The 17,591-nt window shown below is 40.4% G+C and overlaps 1 protein-coding gene across 1 annotated transcript; it reads right to left on the bottom strand.

The window, feature by feature from the left end:
• mogat2 (monoacylglycerol O-acyltransferase 2) lies at positions 1-15,650 on the bottom strand. The gene is made up of 6 exons (XM_020631159.3): positions 15,451-15,650; positions 12,898-13,076; positions 3,055-3,259; positions 2,223-2,397; positions 1,777-1,976; positions 1-394 (listed from the first exon to the last, which is right to left on the bottom strand). The coding sequence occupies exons 1-6, from the start codon at positions 15,542-15,544 to the stop codon at positions 240-242; spliced, it is 1,008 nt and encodes a 335-aa protein (XP_020486815.2). The 5' UTR covers positions 15,545-15,650; the 3' UTR covers positions 1-239.
• Positions 15,651-17,591: the final 1,941 nt, after the last annotated feature.

Genomic DNA, 17,591 nt, shown 5'->3' with positions numbered 1-17,591 from the left:
TAGGGTGAATCTTGTTTATTTCCTCTCATACAGAAGTTACAGAAGTCATCTCATACCTTTTACAAACAGATACAACAGTGTGTCTTGTTGCAGAACCAATATCAGTTTATCTTCTTTAAGAAACCGGTCATCAGAGAGCAGAGTTTGGTGTACAGAGCTTCTCAGAAAGTAAAACTATTTGAGCCTGCAGCCCCAGAGCTTTACCAATAAATATGCATCCTTTCCATCTCGAGTCCACTTTAGACAAAGTTCAGGTGTGTGTCCTTGTCCACTCCGTAGTTTCCTTTGTGCTCATCAAACAGGTTGCTGAGCTCCTCCATGTAGAGCTGATGGAGGGCATCCAGTTCCTCTGCTGTCGGCTTCTCGTTCCTCTCCACCCTGATCGGCCGTCCGACTGCAGAGAGGTGACAAGGTGAAGGAAAACACACTCGGTCAGTTTACTTTATGATTTGCAATATTGTCTGTTTGATGCAATCTAAGGTGTGTGTTTATCCAAAGCGTGATAGCATTAGGGCTGCATGCTTGTCAGCTATTTGTGTAACTGTTGCTAAGGGCGTTTGCAGCAGACTGGGCATCATCTCTTTTTTCAGTTGACAAATCTTGTAACTTTCTCTGATTTTCTTAACGCTCCCTGAAACACTATTTGCCAACTCGGTGATATGGATGCCCTCTGCCAAAATCAACAGCTGCTTAGGAAATACATGAGCATGGATACTGTAGACATAAAAAGTGGACAAAGCCTTGAAGCCATTGCAGAAGGTCTTTAAACCTGCGTTCTTCAAATGGCCAGCAGGGGGGGACTACACTGATTACAAAAAGAAGTCAGATTATATAAAACCAGTATGTTCAGTACATTTATTATCTGAAGCAATATTTTCCTGATGACTTTATATTCTTAACTTGTAGTTTTCACGCAGCACAGACCTGAAATAATCTCCGAGCTGCGTTTAGACTCACCCCGACTCTGACCATCTTTAAATCTCTAAACATGACTTTGTTACTCTGCCTACTAGGGATGTAACGGTGTCGTCAATTTCACAATAATTAAGCTCAAAGGTGTCTTGATCCCGTCTTATAGCAGAGCAGAGGGAACTGTTTGAGCATACATTACCTGAAAAGTTGAGCAAGTAAAAGATGGAGAGGATGGACTTTTCTCATTATTTGGGGGGTTCGTAGACAGAATAGGAATACATATAAGAGTTCAAAAAACACGATTAAGTGTAGGCTATTTGTCGTAATATGTGACCTTAAAAGCTCACTGCCGGGGCGCTGGTAGCGTAGTGGTTAGCACACACCATGTATGAGGACTGTGGTCCTCCAGGTGGGCGGCACGGGTTCGAATCCACTATATCCACTGTCCTATCACGACAATAAAGGTTCTAAAAGCCCCCAAATGAATCTGTATTTTTAAAAGCTTGCTGCCTACAGACATAAATGGAGGGCCTCTTTTCTGTATCTAATCTCTAGCGTTTATTTTGTCTTATTTGACCTTTCATTCACTGACTGACAAAAAAACAATAAAACTAAAGTTGCAATTTGATCTGTTGTTGACAACTTTTGAGTTCTTCTGTGTTGCTTTAATTTGTGATTTGAAATACTCTGTGCAGCACGTTTGCATGAGAGGTGTTTTATAAGTCAAGTTTGGTGGAGTTGAATAGTTGACCCAGTTCCACGGCATCCTCAGATTAAATCGATCAGTAACATAAAATACAGACAGCTCACTTTAACCGCAGGATGTACTGTGCTGTGGTGATAAATAAGCATATGTTTACTGACCCACAGTGTGGATGGGTTTTCTGTAGGGCATCAGACCGAAGGAGTACTGGAACACACCACGTGCATGGAAGAGAGGCAGGGAGATACCCATGATGCTTTGTAGCTTCTCCTGAGTCCACCTCAGCCAGGTTCCTCGGGGGTTTCCTACTTGATCAAACACTTCGTTCTCTCCAAAAGAAAACACTGGCACCAGATGAGCACTGAAAACACATTTTTTTAATTAATGAACTATTTTGGTATCATCGTTAAATCCAAAGTTGATCCTGTGAGCGTTTCAGTGTTTTCACAGGAACTTCTACGTGACAGAGTTGAATGAGCCACTGTGTGAAGAGGATACGCTGAAACCTCAAATGAACAGATTGACACACAATCCTTTCAAACAGCTACAGACCTGAACCGAATGGAAAAAAACTGTCCTCTTTCCTCCGGGCAATCTTTGTTCTTACCCGTGCTCCATGGCCATTTTGATGAAGCCTTTCTTCTGGGCCAACAGGACATTAAAGGTACCGGGGTGGGCGTCCAGGGCCTCCGGGGCCCCACCAACAGCTATGACCACGGCGTTACCACCTTTCCTTTTGCTGAGAGGATATCGTGCACTCTCTTTGTCCGAAGGAATCAGACCTGTTGTAAAAAAAGTGTATGAGGGATTCAAATAAAAGACACAGATTGAAGTCGCTCATATACCAAAGATGCTACAAATTACCACAGTATCACAGCCCATCCTGAAAAAGTTACAAATATTTTATAGGGTTGTATACGTGTCAGAGTTTACAAATCCCAAATCCTTTCAATTGAAAAAATATGTTGTAACTCCAACCTGAGAGCTACATCACTACATGGGGGTGGCACAATATTGTGATGAGCTAGGATTACTGTTCTTCAGATATTTCTATTTTATTGAGGCTGTCTCTGCTGTTGGGCCATTTGAAGCCAGAGGTCAACATTAAGGGTAAGGTAAGATAAGGTAACTTTATTTGTACCCGTAGGTAGATATGGTTTGCAGCGTGAGTCTGCCTCTTTTTACACACAAAACAACAGCACAGGACATGATAAAACATGATAAAGTGACAACAGTGATGCTCAGTACTAAAGAGAAAAGCCTGTCAGTAAGGAAACACAGATAAAGTAACCCATCTTAAGAATAAGACAAATAAAAAAGGCATATTTTATTACAAACGCAGATCTCTTTCTCAGCCAAACCAGGAAGTTTTGGTGCAGACTCAAAAAAAGAATGTGTTACATGATTAAGCGGGATTAAGATTTTGTTCTGGCCCTCACCTGCACACATGATGTAGTCTCTGAAGAACGGGGCTCTGAACCAGAGGGGTAACATGAGCAGGTAGGTGGTGAGTCCAGGAAACAGCTGGGTGATGCCTGTGGCATAGGTGCAGAAGTTGGTGAAAGCTCCGGCCACCAAAACACCATGAGGATGGAAGCCCAGGACGTAGTTGTTCCTGGGGTCGAGGTCAGCAGTTTTCACCAACTGAGGGGAGAAAAGAAAAGAACAATGGGAACATTTTAAAGTGTTACGGCAGTCCATTTTCCTGTCAGTACATCATAATTGTAATCATTCTGGGTTTTTTTTGTAGAGAATGTTTTAGATCATCAGATCATGATATTGTTCCTGAAAGAGCTGAAGTTGCAGCATAATGGTGACCCAGCTGGCCGCAGCCCAAACATGTGCCCCAGTATCCCAATTTAAACTTCTGTCTTTGACCTCTGAATTCTCCCTCAGTCCTCCATGTCTGCAGCCTCTGCAAACTGTGTGGAAACATCATACTGTAATCTCCACTCATAAACCTGCAAAACCTTGAATGATCAATTTTGAAACATCTTAACGTTACTCTACTATTTTACATTTTTGCTACAGATTCTGGTATTTTGTCTGCCCAATCCTTTGCCATATAGGATCTCCCAAATAATGGATCAATACAGCATTGGTCACTCTGCCTCTACAGCAAACATCAAAAACACAAAAATAAAAGTCCATGTATGCAGACCGACTTGCAAAGTTTACCTTTGAGCTGCTATTGCGGCTCCCGTTGCTCATGTGAGCTTCTGAATGTCTAAAATATTCCTCCTCCCTGGTGTCAGTCTGCATAGTTCCAAATCATTCATGGCACACTTCAAATTTTTAAGAATAAAAAAAATCCTCCGGGAAATAATTTCACTCGTGATATATTTGGAGTCATGATGGTTTTAAAAGGATCAATTGGTGTGGCGCCGGTGGGTGTAATGTGCAGAGGCTTTGGCGTGCAGCTCTGGTTTGGATCCAGCCTGGGACTCCTTTTCCACATGTTATTCCCCTTTCTCTCTCTCTTAGCAGTGTCTGACTCTATCAGATGTCCTATCTCTAAATCAAGGCATAAAAGCCCCAAAATAGGGCCAAAAAGATTCAGCTGAGTCACAGATATAATCTTTATCACTTCATACATGCTTTAAGGACGGTCAACTTTCCCAAGTCTGATAGTGATTCCTCTGACTTTGGTGTTCTCACAAACTTTTTAAGGCCCGTTTCCACCAAGCGGTCCGGTTTGGTTCAGTACAGTTTGGTTCAGTTCGGTACGGTAAACTCTGATTTTGCTTGCATTTCCACAGCCAGCTGTTCCCTTATTTGGTAAGCGGAGTGTGAGCCAGATGGAGATACCCGCGTCAGCTCTGTAATAGTGTGACATCATAGCAGCCCGACACAGTGTAGCCCGCTATTAATTAACTTAAACGAAGAAGAAGAACCGGAGGCAGTAAACAAAAGGGACCCTTTAGGGTCAGATTGGTACCCTTGGCACCCCAACAGAAGGGTACCAAAAGCAGGACGGTAAGGATCCCTTATATTGGTATCATTCCCAACTTTAGACGGTGGAAATGCCAATAAGATACCGAACTGAACGGGACCGCTTGGTGGAAATGGGGCTTAAGTCCTAATATGTTAAACACATGAACACAATAAAATGGTAATGGTTTTCATTAAATCTCTCACTCTTTTATTGCCGTTTGTGTCTTCCTGTTACGGTATATTAAAAAAAGCAAGCTTCCCTGAGTGTTGACAAAGGGCTTCTGTCAGACATGTACTTGTAGGGATCACATGTATCATAAAAGCAATCAGCCTGACCTTTATGTTCTAAGAAGCAGGTCAAGATTTTTGACCTTTACAGAGAGTGTTGTTTTTGGTCCCCTGTGTTTGTGTAGCACACTGCCTCCGGCTCACAGAGTTAATCATTGTCTTGTTTCCCTCTTGTGGAGGCCGTAGCACTTTAAAAACAAAGGACCTGTCCACTCGTGACCAATCAGAGTCCTCCTGACAGGCTGTCAACACGAGGACTTTGGTCAGATTTGGCCTACTTACCTGTAAACTTTCTTCCACTTAGTCCTTTTACTAATTGCACTGAAACAGCTAATGTTAGCCAGTTATTAGCTCAAGGAAGGCTAAAAGAAAGATCTTCCCATTTCTTCCCTTTCTGATAACCTCGTCTTTATGCTAATATTGACCAACAGGCCAAAGCTCCTGATTTCTTCTACAGACCTGTTCACACTTGCACAAAACTTTTCTGGGTGGGCTGCATGTGTGAATACAAGCTGTCCAATTTTCTGTGGACTCTGTTGCTTCATCAGACTTGTGTAAATCAGTGTACTTCTAGTGATGAAAGATGCAACAGGAAACTCAAAGTACTTGGTCTTTTTCGATTCTCTCTTTTTTAAAATTTTCTAAATCCAAATCAAAAAACACCAACCAGAATTTACATTTTAAACACTTCACATCCATTATCACCCCTTTACCTTTTCTGAAAATTATTTCCTTTTTGTTATACTAGATAGTAATGGAAATAACAGGATCAAAATGTACTGTTTCATACTGAAGAATTTAGAAGTGACACAAAATATAGCAACCGGTATTCCCAGGATGAAGTGCAATAAAAAAGGCGACATTTTAGGAGAGGGGCATGTGTGAACGGCCAGGTCAGGAGGATTTCAGGGGCAGTCCTCCTGAAATTCTCCAAAAACTTCCAGGAGTGCTAAGGGAGTGATATCCATCTGTCACTACCCTTTGCGAGAGGATAAATGATGGTGAATAATGGTGATAGTGCAACAGCAACATGATGAAGATGCTAAAAAACTGTGTGGTCATGTTTGTGACTCACCTAAAAATAAGTGTTGTGGGCTACTGCATAATCTCTTCTTGCGTGGAGTAAACCAATATGTAACCAAGGCAGATGAATGTACTCTGTTAGTGTTTTACTTCTGTATAAATATCCATCCTCTCCCTGTCTAAATATGTTCTCTACTTCTCTTGATAAACAAGCGAGGACTCGTCAGCTGGTGACTTTTGAGTCTGAGCTGACGGTGGTGAGATTAGCAACGGTGGGAGAAGACTCACCAATGAAACAAATTCTCCTCTCTGAAGGACACTGCTCCTCTTTACTCTCACATTGACTCTTTGTTTCAGAGTTAATGCGACACACAGTCAGATGATCCTTGAGATGATTCACTTTGAGAGTGGTACATGAGAGCAGGAGAAACACTCAGAGGTTTAGAGGGTTTTTTTTATAATTCTTAGAAATGAGTCTACTTTTATTTTCATTATTAGTGGTATGTTCTGATATACTTCTGTCTGACATGTATTCACACAACAGCTCTAATTTGAGACTGACACAATTCCTAATTGCAATATGTCTGACCTTACTCTCTCTGATTAGTGCTGGATATTTACAGTGTTACTAACAATGTAAAGATTTCTCATCTCATTCAGTGTCTTTTATTTTAAGATCTTGTTCTGGCTGTTTTTGCCTTTATGAGCTAGAACAGCTAAAGACAGAGATGTTGGGAGGAGAGAGTAGAGGATGACATGCAGTAAAGGTCAGAGGTCAGATTCTAACCCACAGCCTCTGCGATGAGGACTACAGCCTTTGTACACGGGCTGCGTGCATAACCACAAGGCTATGCAGCGCCCCGTCTGATTCAGTTTCTAAGGGAGAGTTTACTTTCATGTCTGCTTCCTCTGTATCTTTCTATGAGAAAGGTTTCTGAATTTAAAATGTAAGGGAAGAGACTACATGAGTCTGCTTCAGAGCCTCAGTTGCATCATCTTGACCCTGACCGGATGCAGGGAATGAAGCTCAGCAAACAGCTCATAAGGATGTGTTTCTTTATCTGAACTTAGTCAGGAAGGTGTTGGATTTCTTAATTTGCAGTGTTGCAAACATTGTCATTTTTAGATGCAGTTTGTTTATTTTCGATATGGTCTGCATGTATCATCTCTCTAACATCTTTATGGTTGTTACGCCCCACCATTAGGCAGCCCTTTGGGGTTCACAACAACCCACAAATTGACCCAATGAAGTGACATCAAACACCTTAACCTTAAAACCCAAACCCAAGGATTCATTATTAACAGACAGCTAAATCATATGACAAAGATAAACTCAAAACTAGATGAACAAAACAGAACACACAATCCCTGACTGAGAGCCACAGCAGCCCCAACTCCAAAAGTCTCTCTGCTCCTGAACTGAGCGCTATAGGCTTTTAAACACTGAGTCCAGGTGCAGCTCATTGTGTAATCAGTGGGCAGAACTGGAGACTACGGAAGGGGAGAAGGGACAAACAGCACTTATAGTGTCATGTAAGTTCTATCGTGGACATTTTGTCAACACAACAAAGATAATCCTGCAGGCATCCATATTGCTTTTCTGAATTGTTGCCAAGCCGTTATTGGAACGTTACTCAGTGCGCCGTCATTTCTAGTTCCGACTTCTTGACCGGTCTTGATTAAAAATCCGGAGTCCGCCCAGTCTGAGACCGAGACAAGACGGTTCAGAGACGAGCCCGAGATATTCAAACTGAATACTGAAGTGAACTTCACACTAACTTTCAATCAACCTGGTATCAGGCCAAAGGGTGAAGCTGAGCCAGGCCTTAAAACACATTTTCTCCCCAAACAGTCAGTGCAGATAAAGACATGAGCTGTTCAGACTGAATCAGTTTTTGAACCAGGCTGTAAACATGTTTATTTCTGCTGTAAAGAAACAGACGCTTTTGAATAGGTGTGTATCTCACTTCCAGAGCTTTTGCAGCCAGCCTCAAGTGGACACTCGAAGAACTGCAGGATTTTGCACTTCCTCATCGGCTTCATTTTTCAAGTTCAGATGTTAGCGCTTGGTGTGTCTACAGGAGCAACCTGGGGTTTCATATTTTACCCAAAACAGTTTCAGCCTGCAGATATGAAGATCAAGGCCCAGGTGTTAAAAACATAATCCCTGAAAATCTTGTTATTGTTTTGTTATTGTGTTATTATCAGGCTTATTAGGCTGATTTACTATATTCTCTGCCTCTCTGGGTTATCTCATCTCGTCTTTATCTTTAATTTTACAGCTCATATGTTTACCCTCTCGTTCTAAATCTCCTGACAGATATGACAGATGGTTATAAAGCTGTTTGTAACATGTACAGAGATAAAGTATGATAAGGTGTAAGTAGTAACATATATCATATTTCTCTCTCATCTCATCTCTGATCTTTATTCTGATTTAAGAAGATTCAAGTGATTTACAGATATGGGTTACTATGTTACGTTCATTTCTGTGAAGACAAATATAATGAATATGTTGAGTCTTGTTTACAGAAATAAGAAATAACTTGCGGTATGTAAAGAGACAAATATATCTATGTCATGGATCAGCTTGTTTTGTACACTTTGACCTACTTTTCTTCTACTTTACCATACATAAAGAAAAAGAGAAATGATATTCAAGAGCGTGTTCTATTAAATGGTTCACACGAGTTAAAGGGCCACAAATGAGAAGGAGGAGCTTTTATTTTTTAGATCTCTAACAGAAAGTCGTTATGTTGAGAATAAAGTGGACATTGCATTGCTTTAGTGTGTGAGTAAAAATCAATCACAGGAGGATGATTTGTTTTCCATATTTCCTTTTCTTTTCAAAATTAAAGAACACATCTTCCTTTGCTGATTTTTTTAGCTTTAATTTCTTCTCCTAAGGAAGAAGTCTGAATTTTTGTATCAGTGCGAAATAATCATATTTAGAAAAGAGTTCAAAGTTAAGAAAAAAAAACATTTGTCTTTCACTTTATTTTTTCTTACACCTGGCTCTAATAATGAATGTTTCCCTCTTCTTCTTCTCTCTTCTCCCCCACTATACCTGGCACTTTTACTCCACCATATAAAAAATGTCCTCTAAATATTTAAAGATAACCTAAAGATAATTTACTCCAAGCAACAGAAATGTTGTATCTGTTGGTGTTGTTGTTGTTGCTCTCTGTTTTATCAGCCAGTCCACAGTCCAAAGGTGAAGTTTCGCCTAGAGGCGATCTGTAGACTCAGTCATGTTGTGTCACGTTTTTTGTATTTACTGTATGTTGTTTGTATTTACTGTATGTGTGTAATTTTCAGATGTGTTTTCTTTCTTCAGATTTTACAGTATTTTAAATGTCACCAGTCAAACACAGTTAAAGATTGAGCGGATGTTTGGGTTGTTTCATCATCCAAAGCAAAACGTCCAGAGCTGATATTGGTGCACTACTCATGCGTGGCCACTAGAGGGAGGCAGGCAGAAAGAGAGCAGTTAATACTGATACCAGTCCAGTGTTTTATAGGCCAAAAAATGATTAACTTTTTAGTCTACAACCCGCCCCGGCCCCTCAGGTCATCAGGTGGAGGTCTTTTAACCGTACCCAGAATTAGATCAATGTCCGGAGAGGTTCATCAGATATCTGTTCATACTTCGTCTGATTCATTCAGTGTGGAAGTGAAGTCATGAGCCCGCCTCATGTAGCAAGGTGGTTCAGTAAATAAAACAAAACTTCACATTGCATGTAAACAATTGAACAACTTAACATTTGAAAGGCGTGTTACCCGAATTGGACGCATCCATCCTCGTTTGATTTGATTTTGAGACGCATGTTAAGTGACGTTTTACATTTAATTTCGCACAGCATTGTGGGAGTTAAAACACGACTCCTGAAAGGATGTGTCCAAACTAAACTGCACAAAACACGGAAGTTAGCATCCATGCTGAAATGTTCAGTCTACTGAGGTGGAACAGAAAAATGACCACTGAATGACCACGAGGGTTCAGTGTACTGAAAAGTCTGCACTCCATACTAAACTGTGGCTTTTCAGAAAGGGCCGTGCATGTTGAGTTACTCTACATGTGGTTACCTCCACAGGTGCATCCAATCACTCATTAAAGCTCTGCAGGTGAAGAAGCTGCTGCACAAGTGGCAATGTGTTTGAAACATTACCAATCATCCCACAGAAAGGTTAATTTCATCGTGCTTCCTGTAATGAAATGTGCTTCATAAATATCATAGATTTTGCTTTTTCTCTGCAGCAAACTTATTACAAAACTAATTCTACGAAGTTGTTAAGTTTTGAAGTACTAGTATGTATTAATAATCAGTTATTCGTAGCTTCTCTGTATCCTTAGAAAATGATGAAACTTGTGATAGTAGCCTCTGGCAGAAGTTCATGTTCACTAAATTATCTGAGTCATCTTCAGCAGGAGGCAGGAATGGTTGATGCGTTCACAGACATGGCGCTAAAAAAATTAAACTCTCAGATTTTACAGCTCTCTTTTGTATTTTAATTATGAATATTGAATTTTTGCTTCGGTTTACAGGTGCATAAAGGAGACACCTGATGAGTCAGTGAGGCTTTACACAGAGACAAAACATTCACATTTTTGGTGAAAGAATTCCTGATATCTGCAATTGTGCATAATATTCTTATTCCTGGTGCAGCTAATAATCCCTTTGCTTTTTCCACTTCTCTGCAGCCGTGTTAGTAACCAACATAAGACACTAAAACTTGTAAAAAAAGGTCTTCTATGACAACTTCTCTCTTCCACTAAATGAACAGCTTGGTCTGTGTGATGTTTGTTCTGTGTTTGTTCTATGTTCAACCATTGAGATGTACGATGTACAAGTACACAACACAACTTAGACAAACCACACGCAGAACTGCTGTAACGAGAACATTCATAGAGACGCAACGAGTCAAAAGTACAATATTTGTCTTAAATGTAGACGTGTAACAGTCATACGTTCAGAACAGACCATTCATTCATCCATCCATTTTCTTTACCGCTTCTCCGCTACCGCAGAAAAAGGAGCACACTCAAACAGTCATAAGACTTCAGGTGCACGACGGCAAAAAGACTTCAAGAAAACTACTTCTGAGATAATAAAAAACTTTGAAGGACATTGAATGAGCTGACTTTTCTGTTTTCTTGCAGGAATATTTATCTGAAAAAAGCGATGACTCTCTGGACTTCTTGTGGTTCAGCAGTCCAGCAAACAGTGCTGTCGTAAGTCTTTATGCTAAGCTATGCTAACTGGGCAACGCAGTCTGGCGCTATAATGATCATTTTTTACTTTATATGCAAGTATACCAGTTCTACCTGTAGCTCAACATTTTCTCCATATGAAAAAAAGAGTGGAGAATATTTCCTGCTGTTACCTCACATCAGCTCACTCTGACTTCCACTGAAAATTTACTTCTGAGTAATTTCAGATTGAGGAATTCATCTGATTTGGTTTGGTTTCCTGGAGTTTTGTGCGGGTGTGAAATCACAACATTAGTCTTGTGTTGAAAATCAGAAAATGAAGTCAACAAAAAGCTTCAGTGTGATTTTTAGGAGGTTATGTGACCAGACTTTCATAACAACTTTGAAATCTTATCAATAATTTACATGGCTTTACAAGAGGAGGAAATAAAATACTTCCATAAACTTTTGACTTCTTATTGTCCAGAAAAAATCCTCTCAGACCTGCTGGATTAAAACCTGATTAGGACCTGCTGGATCAGGACCTGCTGGATCAGGATCTACTGGATCAGGACCTGCTGGCTGTCAGAGTCCAGGTTCAAGTAACGGGGAACTTTTCAACAATCTCACCTCGTATTCAATCAGCGAACACTGTTTCTGTTTTCAATCTTTTATTATTGAAACACATTTTTTACATAACTGCCCTTTTGCCTGACAACGAATCTCACTTGTTTCCAAGTTGAAGCGACCACCTGATTCTAAGTTTATGTAATCACTTTTGATTTCGTAACTTTGTTCTAAAAGGTTTTTGAAATTGTTTTTTTGTACTTCTGGCTTTGATTGATGCTGATTGCAATTAGTGCTCCTAGTATGTAAACATATAAATAAATAAATATATATATATATATATTTTTTTTATTATTATTCTAACATTTAAAAAATCAAAAAACCTTGAAACATGACTTTACAGTATGGTGGCCTCAAAGGTCAAAATACAACATTTTAATAATCATTTCATAAAACACAAAAAACTGAAATATTTCAAATTTGACATCTTTGTGTTTTCTGAAATTATTTTGTGTTTTGACCTTCAGGGCCACCGTAATCGATATGAAATGCGCTTTTCTAGTCTACTGACTACTCAAAGCACTTTTACACTGCAGGTCACACCTACACATTCACACACTGACTGAGTAAAGAGTCCATCAGTATTAGCTAAACCATTTTCATACGCTGCCAACTAAGTAGTGGGAGAAACTTGCACAAGGACACATTGGACAGCTGCAGGAACCCCCGAGCTTCCAGTTGAGAGACGACCGACTCTACCACTGAGCCATAGCCGTGCTGATTGAATTATAATGTACAAAGCAACCAGGGGCGTGTCCAGAGGGGGGCCTCCCTTGAAATCCAATCAGCCCCCCTGAGTGCAACCCCAAAATCCTTAAGAATGATTGACTTTTGCCTTGTCAGAGGCGGGACTCAAGTTAAAATAAATAATTTCAGCTGCAGGTGTAACCCCATAGAAAAAAAAATCACAACATTTGTGTGCTAAAATGTAGTTAGTAAATGTATTTTAGAGATTTAGACAGATAATTTCAATAATTTAAGTACTTAAAATAGTGACATTTTTCATCTTCTTTTTGAGTTTAAAATTAAGATAAGAAATCCTGTATGTCACAGTCTATCGTGTCACTTTTTAAAGTTCAGAAATGAAACATTAATGCTCTTCATTCATATCTTTGTGCACACAAACTTCATGCCAGCCCTGCATAATATTTCCACCCCAGTCCAATAAAGTCTGGACACGCCTCTAAAAAACACAACTTTCTCCATCCCTCCCTCTCACCTTGACAGGGAAGTAATCCCGCATGTGTTCCCATAATTTCAGACGACATAAGTATGGCACCCTGCGGCCTCCTCGCGACGGTGTGTCGTAGTCGAAGTACCACCAGACGGCATATAGCACGCTGATGAGCCAGAAACGAGTGAAGAGGAGGTAGAAGAAGAGGACGATGCAGGTCGGGGCTGAGGACACAGAGAAGCAGGGAGACAGGTAGAAGGAATATTATTCAAAACATAAATAAAACAACAAACACTTAAATAGATGCTTTATGCTTCATACATGATTTGTTTTCTGTTAAAACCAGATCCAGAACTGTGAATACACACATTATACAGAACAGACAAAAGTAAAAACATGTGATATGAATGGTTACTAGAGGGTCATGTGTTTGCTATAATGAGCTCTTTTATGAATGGAGGGCGTCGGCTCTGCATCACAGTGATCAGTTCTCCTGTGATGACATTGGAGGTGGTTTAAGTGGTGGCTGAAAGTGGAGTCATGCTGTGGGAGAACATGTTGGATTTATACCAGTAAACTTTTAATATTTCACACTTATCAGTGTTGCAGGTTTTATCTGAGCTCAGGTCATATTCATTTTTCTGCGTGCACACAGTCAGCTGCCAAATCACTTTTCAAAACAAACAGCACAATAAAAATCCACATTGATGCCCAAACAGTATTCAAAAGCTGAGAAATAATTTGTAGGCCTCATATGAACATTTCTGCAGATATGACAGGTGGAAAGGGTGACACTTCAATTACTCCCTGGGGTTTACTCGCTGATGACTTAAAAGATGCTTGAAAACAGTTCACTACACACTCCACTACAGTAGGGGGCAGCATGCACTTCTACAAATGACCCAAGAAAATGAAATGTGTAAATGAGCCCTGGCATCAGCTCAAGGCCTGGGTCCCCATGTTTAGATTATTTGCAGTAATTTTGGTTAAAAACCGAAAACTGATTCTGTCTCAATGGAATAAATGTGGCCTTACTAAATGAGTCGAGCTGAGTGTAGAGCAAATAAGATGTGACTTGTTAGTTTAACTTATTGTCTGAAAGGTCTGATTGTTTAAAACACAGTGATTCCCAGGACCCCCGGGTCAGCATGGGGAATCAGCTAAGATGATAAAATATGTGTCTTTATTCTGCATCAGGCTCCATCTGCCTGAGAGCTTCTGCAGTGACCGGAGATGTTAAAGGACACAATCTGGTCTCTTTTTAAATCATCTCTCTTCCACTTCTGATTTAGAGATTTTTAATGGTAAATGGACTTGAGCCTTAATGGTTTCTGCAGGTCAAAGTAAACTATTCAGACCACATTTACACGCTGATGATGCAACAACAGGGGCAATTTGAAATTTTGTATAATTCTTCCTTGCTGAATGTTGTGACAAAAAAATGGCGTTGAGCTGATGTTAAGTGTTTTGGACGACAATGAGGCGCTGCCTGTCATCAGGCAAGGCAGGCAACTGCTTGGGGCCCCAGACCAGAAGGGGGCCCCTAAGGGCTCACAAACTTAAACCAAAGCAATGGCCCAAAATGTGAACATTTTTGAAGGTACCAATGGACGTCCCTAAGGGGGCCCCATCTGATGGGACTCACTCTTGTTGCCCTGCAACCAGTGAAAACCAAAAATTGTCATTGAAAGTCAACAAAGAAAAAGGAAGAGGAATGATCTGTCTACAGGAGAGAAAAGTAAACAGGAAAAGGAGGAAGAGGATTAATTGTAGGAACACTGGCAGACATAAGACTTTAGACTTTATTGTCCCCAAGGGAAAATTATTTTTCTTTTTAATGGTGATGAACGCTGGTTGGAGGTCCCCCCCAATTGATTCTTGCTTAGGAGACTCTAAAATCGCATCAAGCTGACAACACACAGGACACGCCTCCCTCAGTCTCCAATCAGCTGTTACACCTGAACAAAACCTGTTGCTGTCTGACTTTATGGAAAATAATCAAGCAAGCAAAATGTCTAAAAAAAGAAAAGAAGTGATGGTTAAAGGCTGCTGTCCTATAGTAGGTATAAAGCCATGAACCAACCATCTTAAATATTTGTGAAATGTATAAGAACTCTGTCTTTTTTCTTAAATAAATGATGTAACATTATTTATGCTTTAGGGTCAAATTACATCCAGTTTGTAATCATTGCAATGCAAACATCTGGAGCCAGACAGTAACCATAAATGTACAACATCTGTATTTCAGAGTTTAACGAATACGAACTCTGCATTAGTTTGGGTTCATTAGCAATTGTTTCAAAGCATTTCAAAGGTAAATTGAGGTTAAATCAGAGGGCAGACTTTGTGCAGACTGCTGCACTGTTTGGCTCCCTCTTCTGGATGTTCAACAGCTTTGACACTTCTGAAAACACTTGTCTACTTCTTATTTTCCATCAAACCTCGCGAACAAGCAGCTAGAACAACATGTTAGAACATAAAGAAAACAAAGAATATCTTCAGATGTGTCCTTATTTATCCATTAATGTCTACACACAGAATCAGTATACTAATTTCTGGAGGTTTCCATTAGAGTGGTGTATAAACATGCACACTAACCCAGGGCCAGGAAGGAGTAGACCCACTGCAGCACCGAGGCCGTCTGCAGCCTCCTGTTGAGCGAGGTATCCAGAGGGGCAAAATCTATCTTCATGTTTCCACGAGAGAAGAGAGACAAACTGAGGCGCTGCAGCCGGCGGACAAGAAGAAGGAGAACGATTGAAAAAGAAGTGAAGTGAGTCCAAAGTCTTCATCTCTCACCTCTCTCCCCATCACCTCCTGCTGACTGTGTTATCTCAGAGACACAATCAAAGGTTTGATTAGTCAATCCATATCTACAACATCTGACCCTTGACCCTGCAAGGAGGGAGCTGCTGAAACACAGAACAACAGAACACTCAAACATGAAGCACAAGCCAGTGAAATACACAGATTTTAAAGACATGTGCATGTTGCTTTTAAATGTTTGTTTTCTCAACCTCCTGCACTGCAACAAAAGTAAGTATGAAGGTCAGCAAAATAATAAGTATGTCTTCATTCTTGTAAATGTAGCTCCATGTGGTTGAGCCACCATATTACAGCATCTCAGATATAGCTCAGTCTGAAGGGACTCGGATTGGGAACCAGCGGGACTTTAACTGGACCAAAAGTTGCTGGAGAGGTGCCAGGTCACATCCCGAGTACTGCCGAGATGCTCTTGAGCAAGGAACCGAACCCCTAACTTCTCTGAGACTCTCTCATGTGCAGCCCCTCACTCTGACATCGCTCCATTAAAACATGTCCACAGGTCCTGTTTGTGCATGTGTGTATTTCAGGCCTTTGTGTCTCTCAATAAGAGAGTGTAGACCAGAATTTACACTCTGGATTGATAAAGAGTGTAATATACATTTAAAAAAAAAACCTTTGTACAGATGTGACAAACTTTTTGTTGTCACATAAAACTAATACTGGGGTTGTTTTAAATGATTTAAATATTACTGAAAGCTCATGTGTAGAGTTCTTAGCTGGTCATGAAACAGACTGAAATGGATACTGGTGACCTAGAAAAACAAATCATAAGATCATAAGCAAGAAAATACATTTCTATACAGTTATTTTAACGCTTTTGTTACCACTGCTGCAGGGTAGTGGTCTGACGAGGTGATTAACAACACGCTTTAGAAACAGTGTTTTGTTATCTTTTATCAGCTTCATTGCCCCTGACCGTCGTACAGGACGGCTGCTTGGCTTGTTTATGCTGCTAACAAACGGTTCTCCTTTATCCTGCATACAAAGCAGGAGGAGAAGCAGAGTATATTTTCTGAACTGGGTCACTTTATTCACTGACACTGTAGACATTTACACACTCATACCATAGTGGGAACATCAACCACAACTCATCTCATAGCATACATTACCCATAAGCCACCTACCTAAAGGGACAGACTCAGGTCGGTAACAGCTTGTTTACATTTTATGAGGCAATACGTTTCAGAAGACATCAGATAACACTACACATGTACGGGACAAAATCAGCAAAGAAACAACAGGCAGAGTTTTGTCCACAGGGGGCGCCAGAATCGCTCAAAAAAAATCCCTCACAAGAACTTTTAAGGAGGAATGTGCGACTTTTTGTTCCAGTAGATGTCGCCCTGGAGCACCAGGATGAAACCAAAACAAACTGCTGTTTGACTACACCTCCTCCATACTGTAGCCTCCGCTCTCCTCCTTCCCCTCACACTTGCACAAAGGAGTCAAAATTCTCCTTTGCTCAAACTGCAAATGCCTGTGTCCTGCATTGTTGTGTTAGCACACTTTAGTTAGCTCGTAGCTTCACATTGCATTTAAATTGGTACAGAATGACTATGATCTAAAAACGCTTACGTGTCATTCAAATAATCAGTGAGTATGTTCATCTTCTTCTCTCTAGTCCTGAACAAAAACAGCTTTTACACACAAGGGGAGGAGCCGGCCGTCCCGTCCATGTAAACATGACTCTGACAACAACACAGCCAGCGGGACTCGAGCTTCTCCCTCATTGTAGACAGTCATGACTCAGAGACACATTTGCAGAGGATATATTCAATTTCTGCTTTTGTGTAAAATATCATACATTCTTCCTTTCAAGCAAAGTATTAGTTAGTAAAGCCTTATATAAGTCAACAATCACATTTTCTGATTAAAAAGTTGGATGCTCTTCAGAAGTATTGATAAAAAAAAGA

Source organism: Labrus bergylta, chromosome 14 (genome assembly GCF_963930695.1).
Source record: "Labrus bergylta chromosome 14, fLabBer1.1, whole genome shotgun sequence".
Taxonomy (NCBI): Eukaryota; Metazoa; Chordata; class Actinopteri; order Labriformes; family Labridae; genus Labrus; species Labrus bergylta.
The sequence above is the reverse complement of the archived record's forward strand: the minus strand, read 5'-3'. Positions and strand labels throughout refer to the sequence as shown.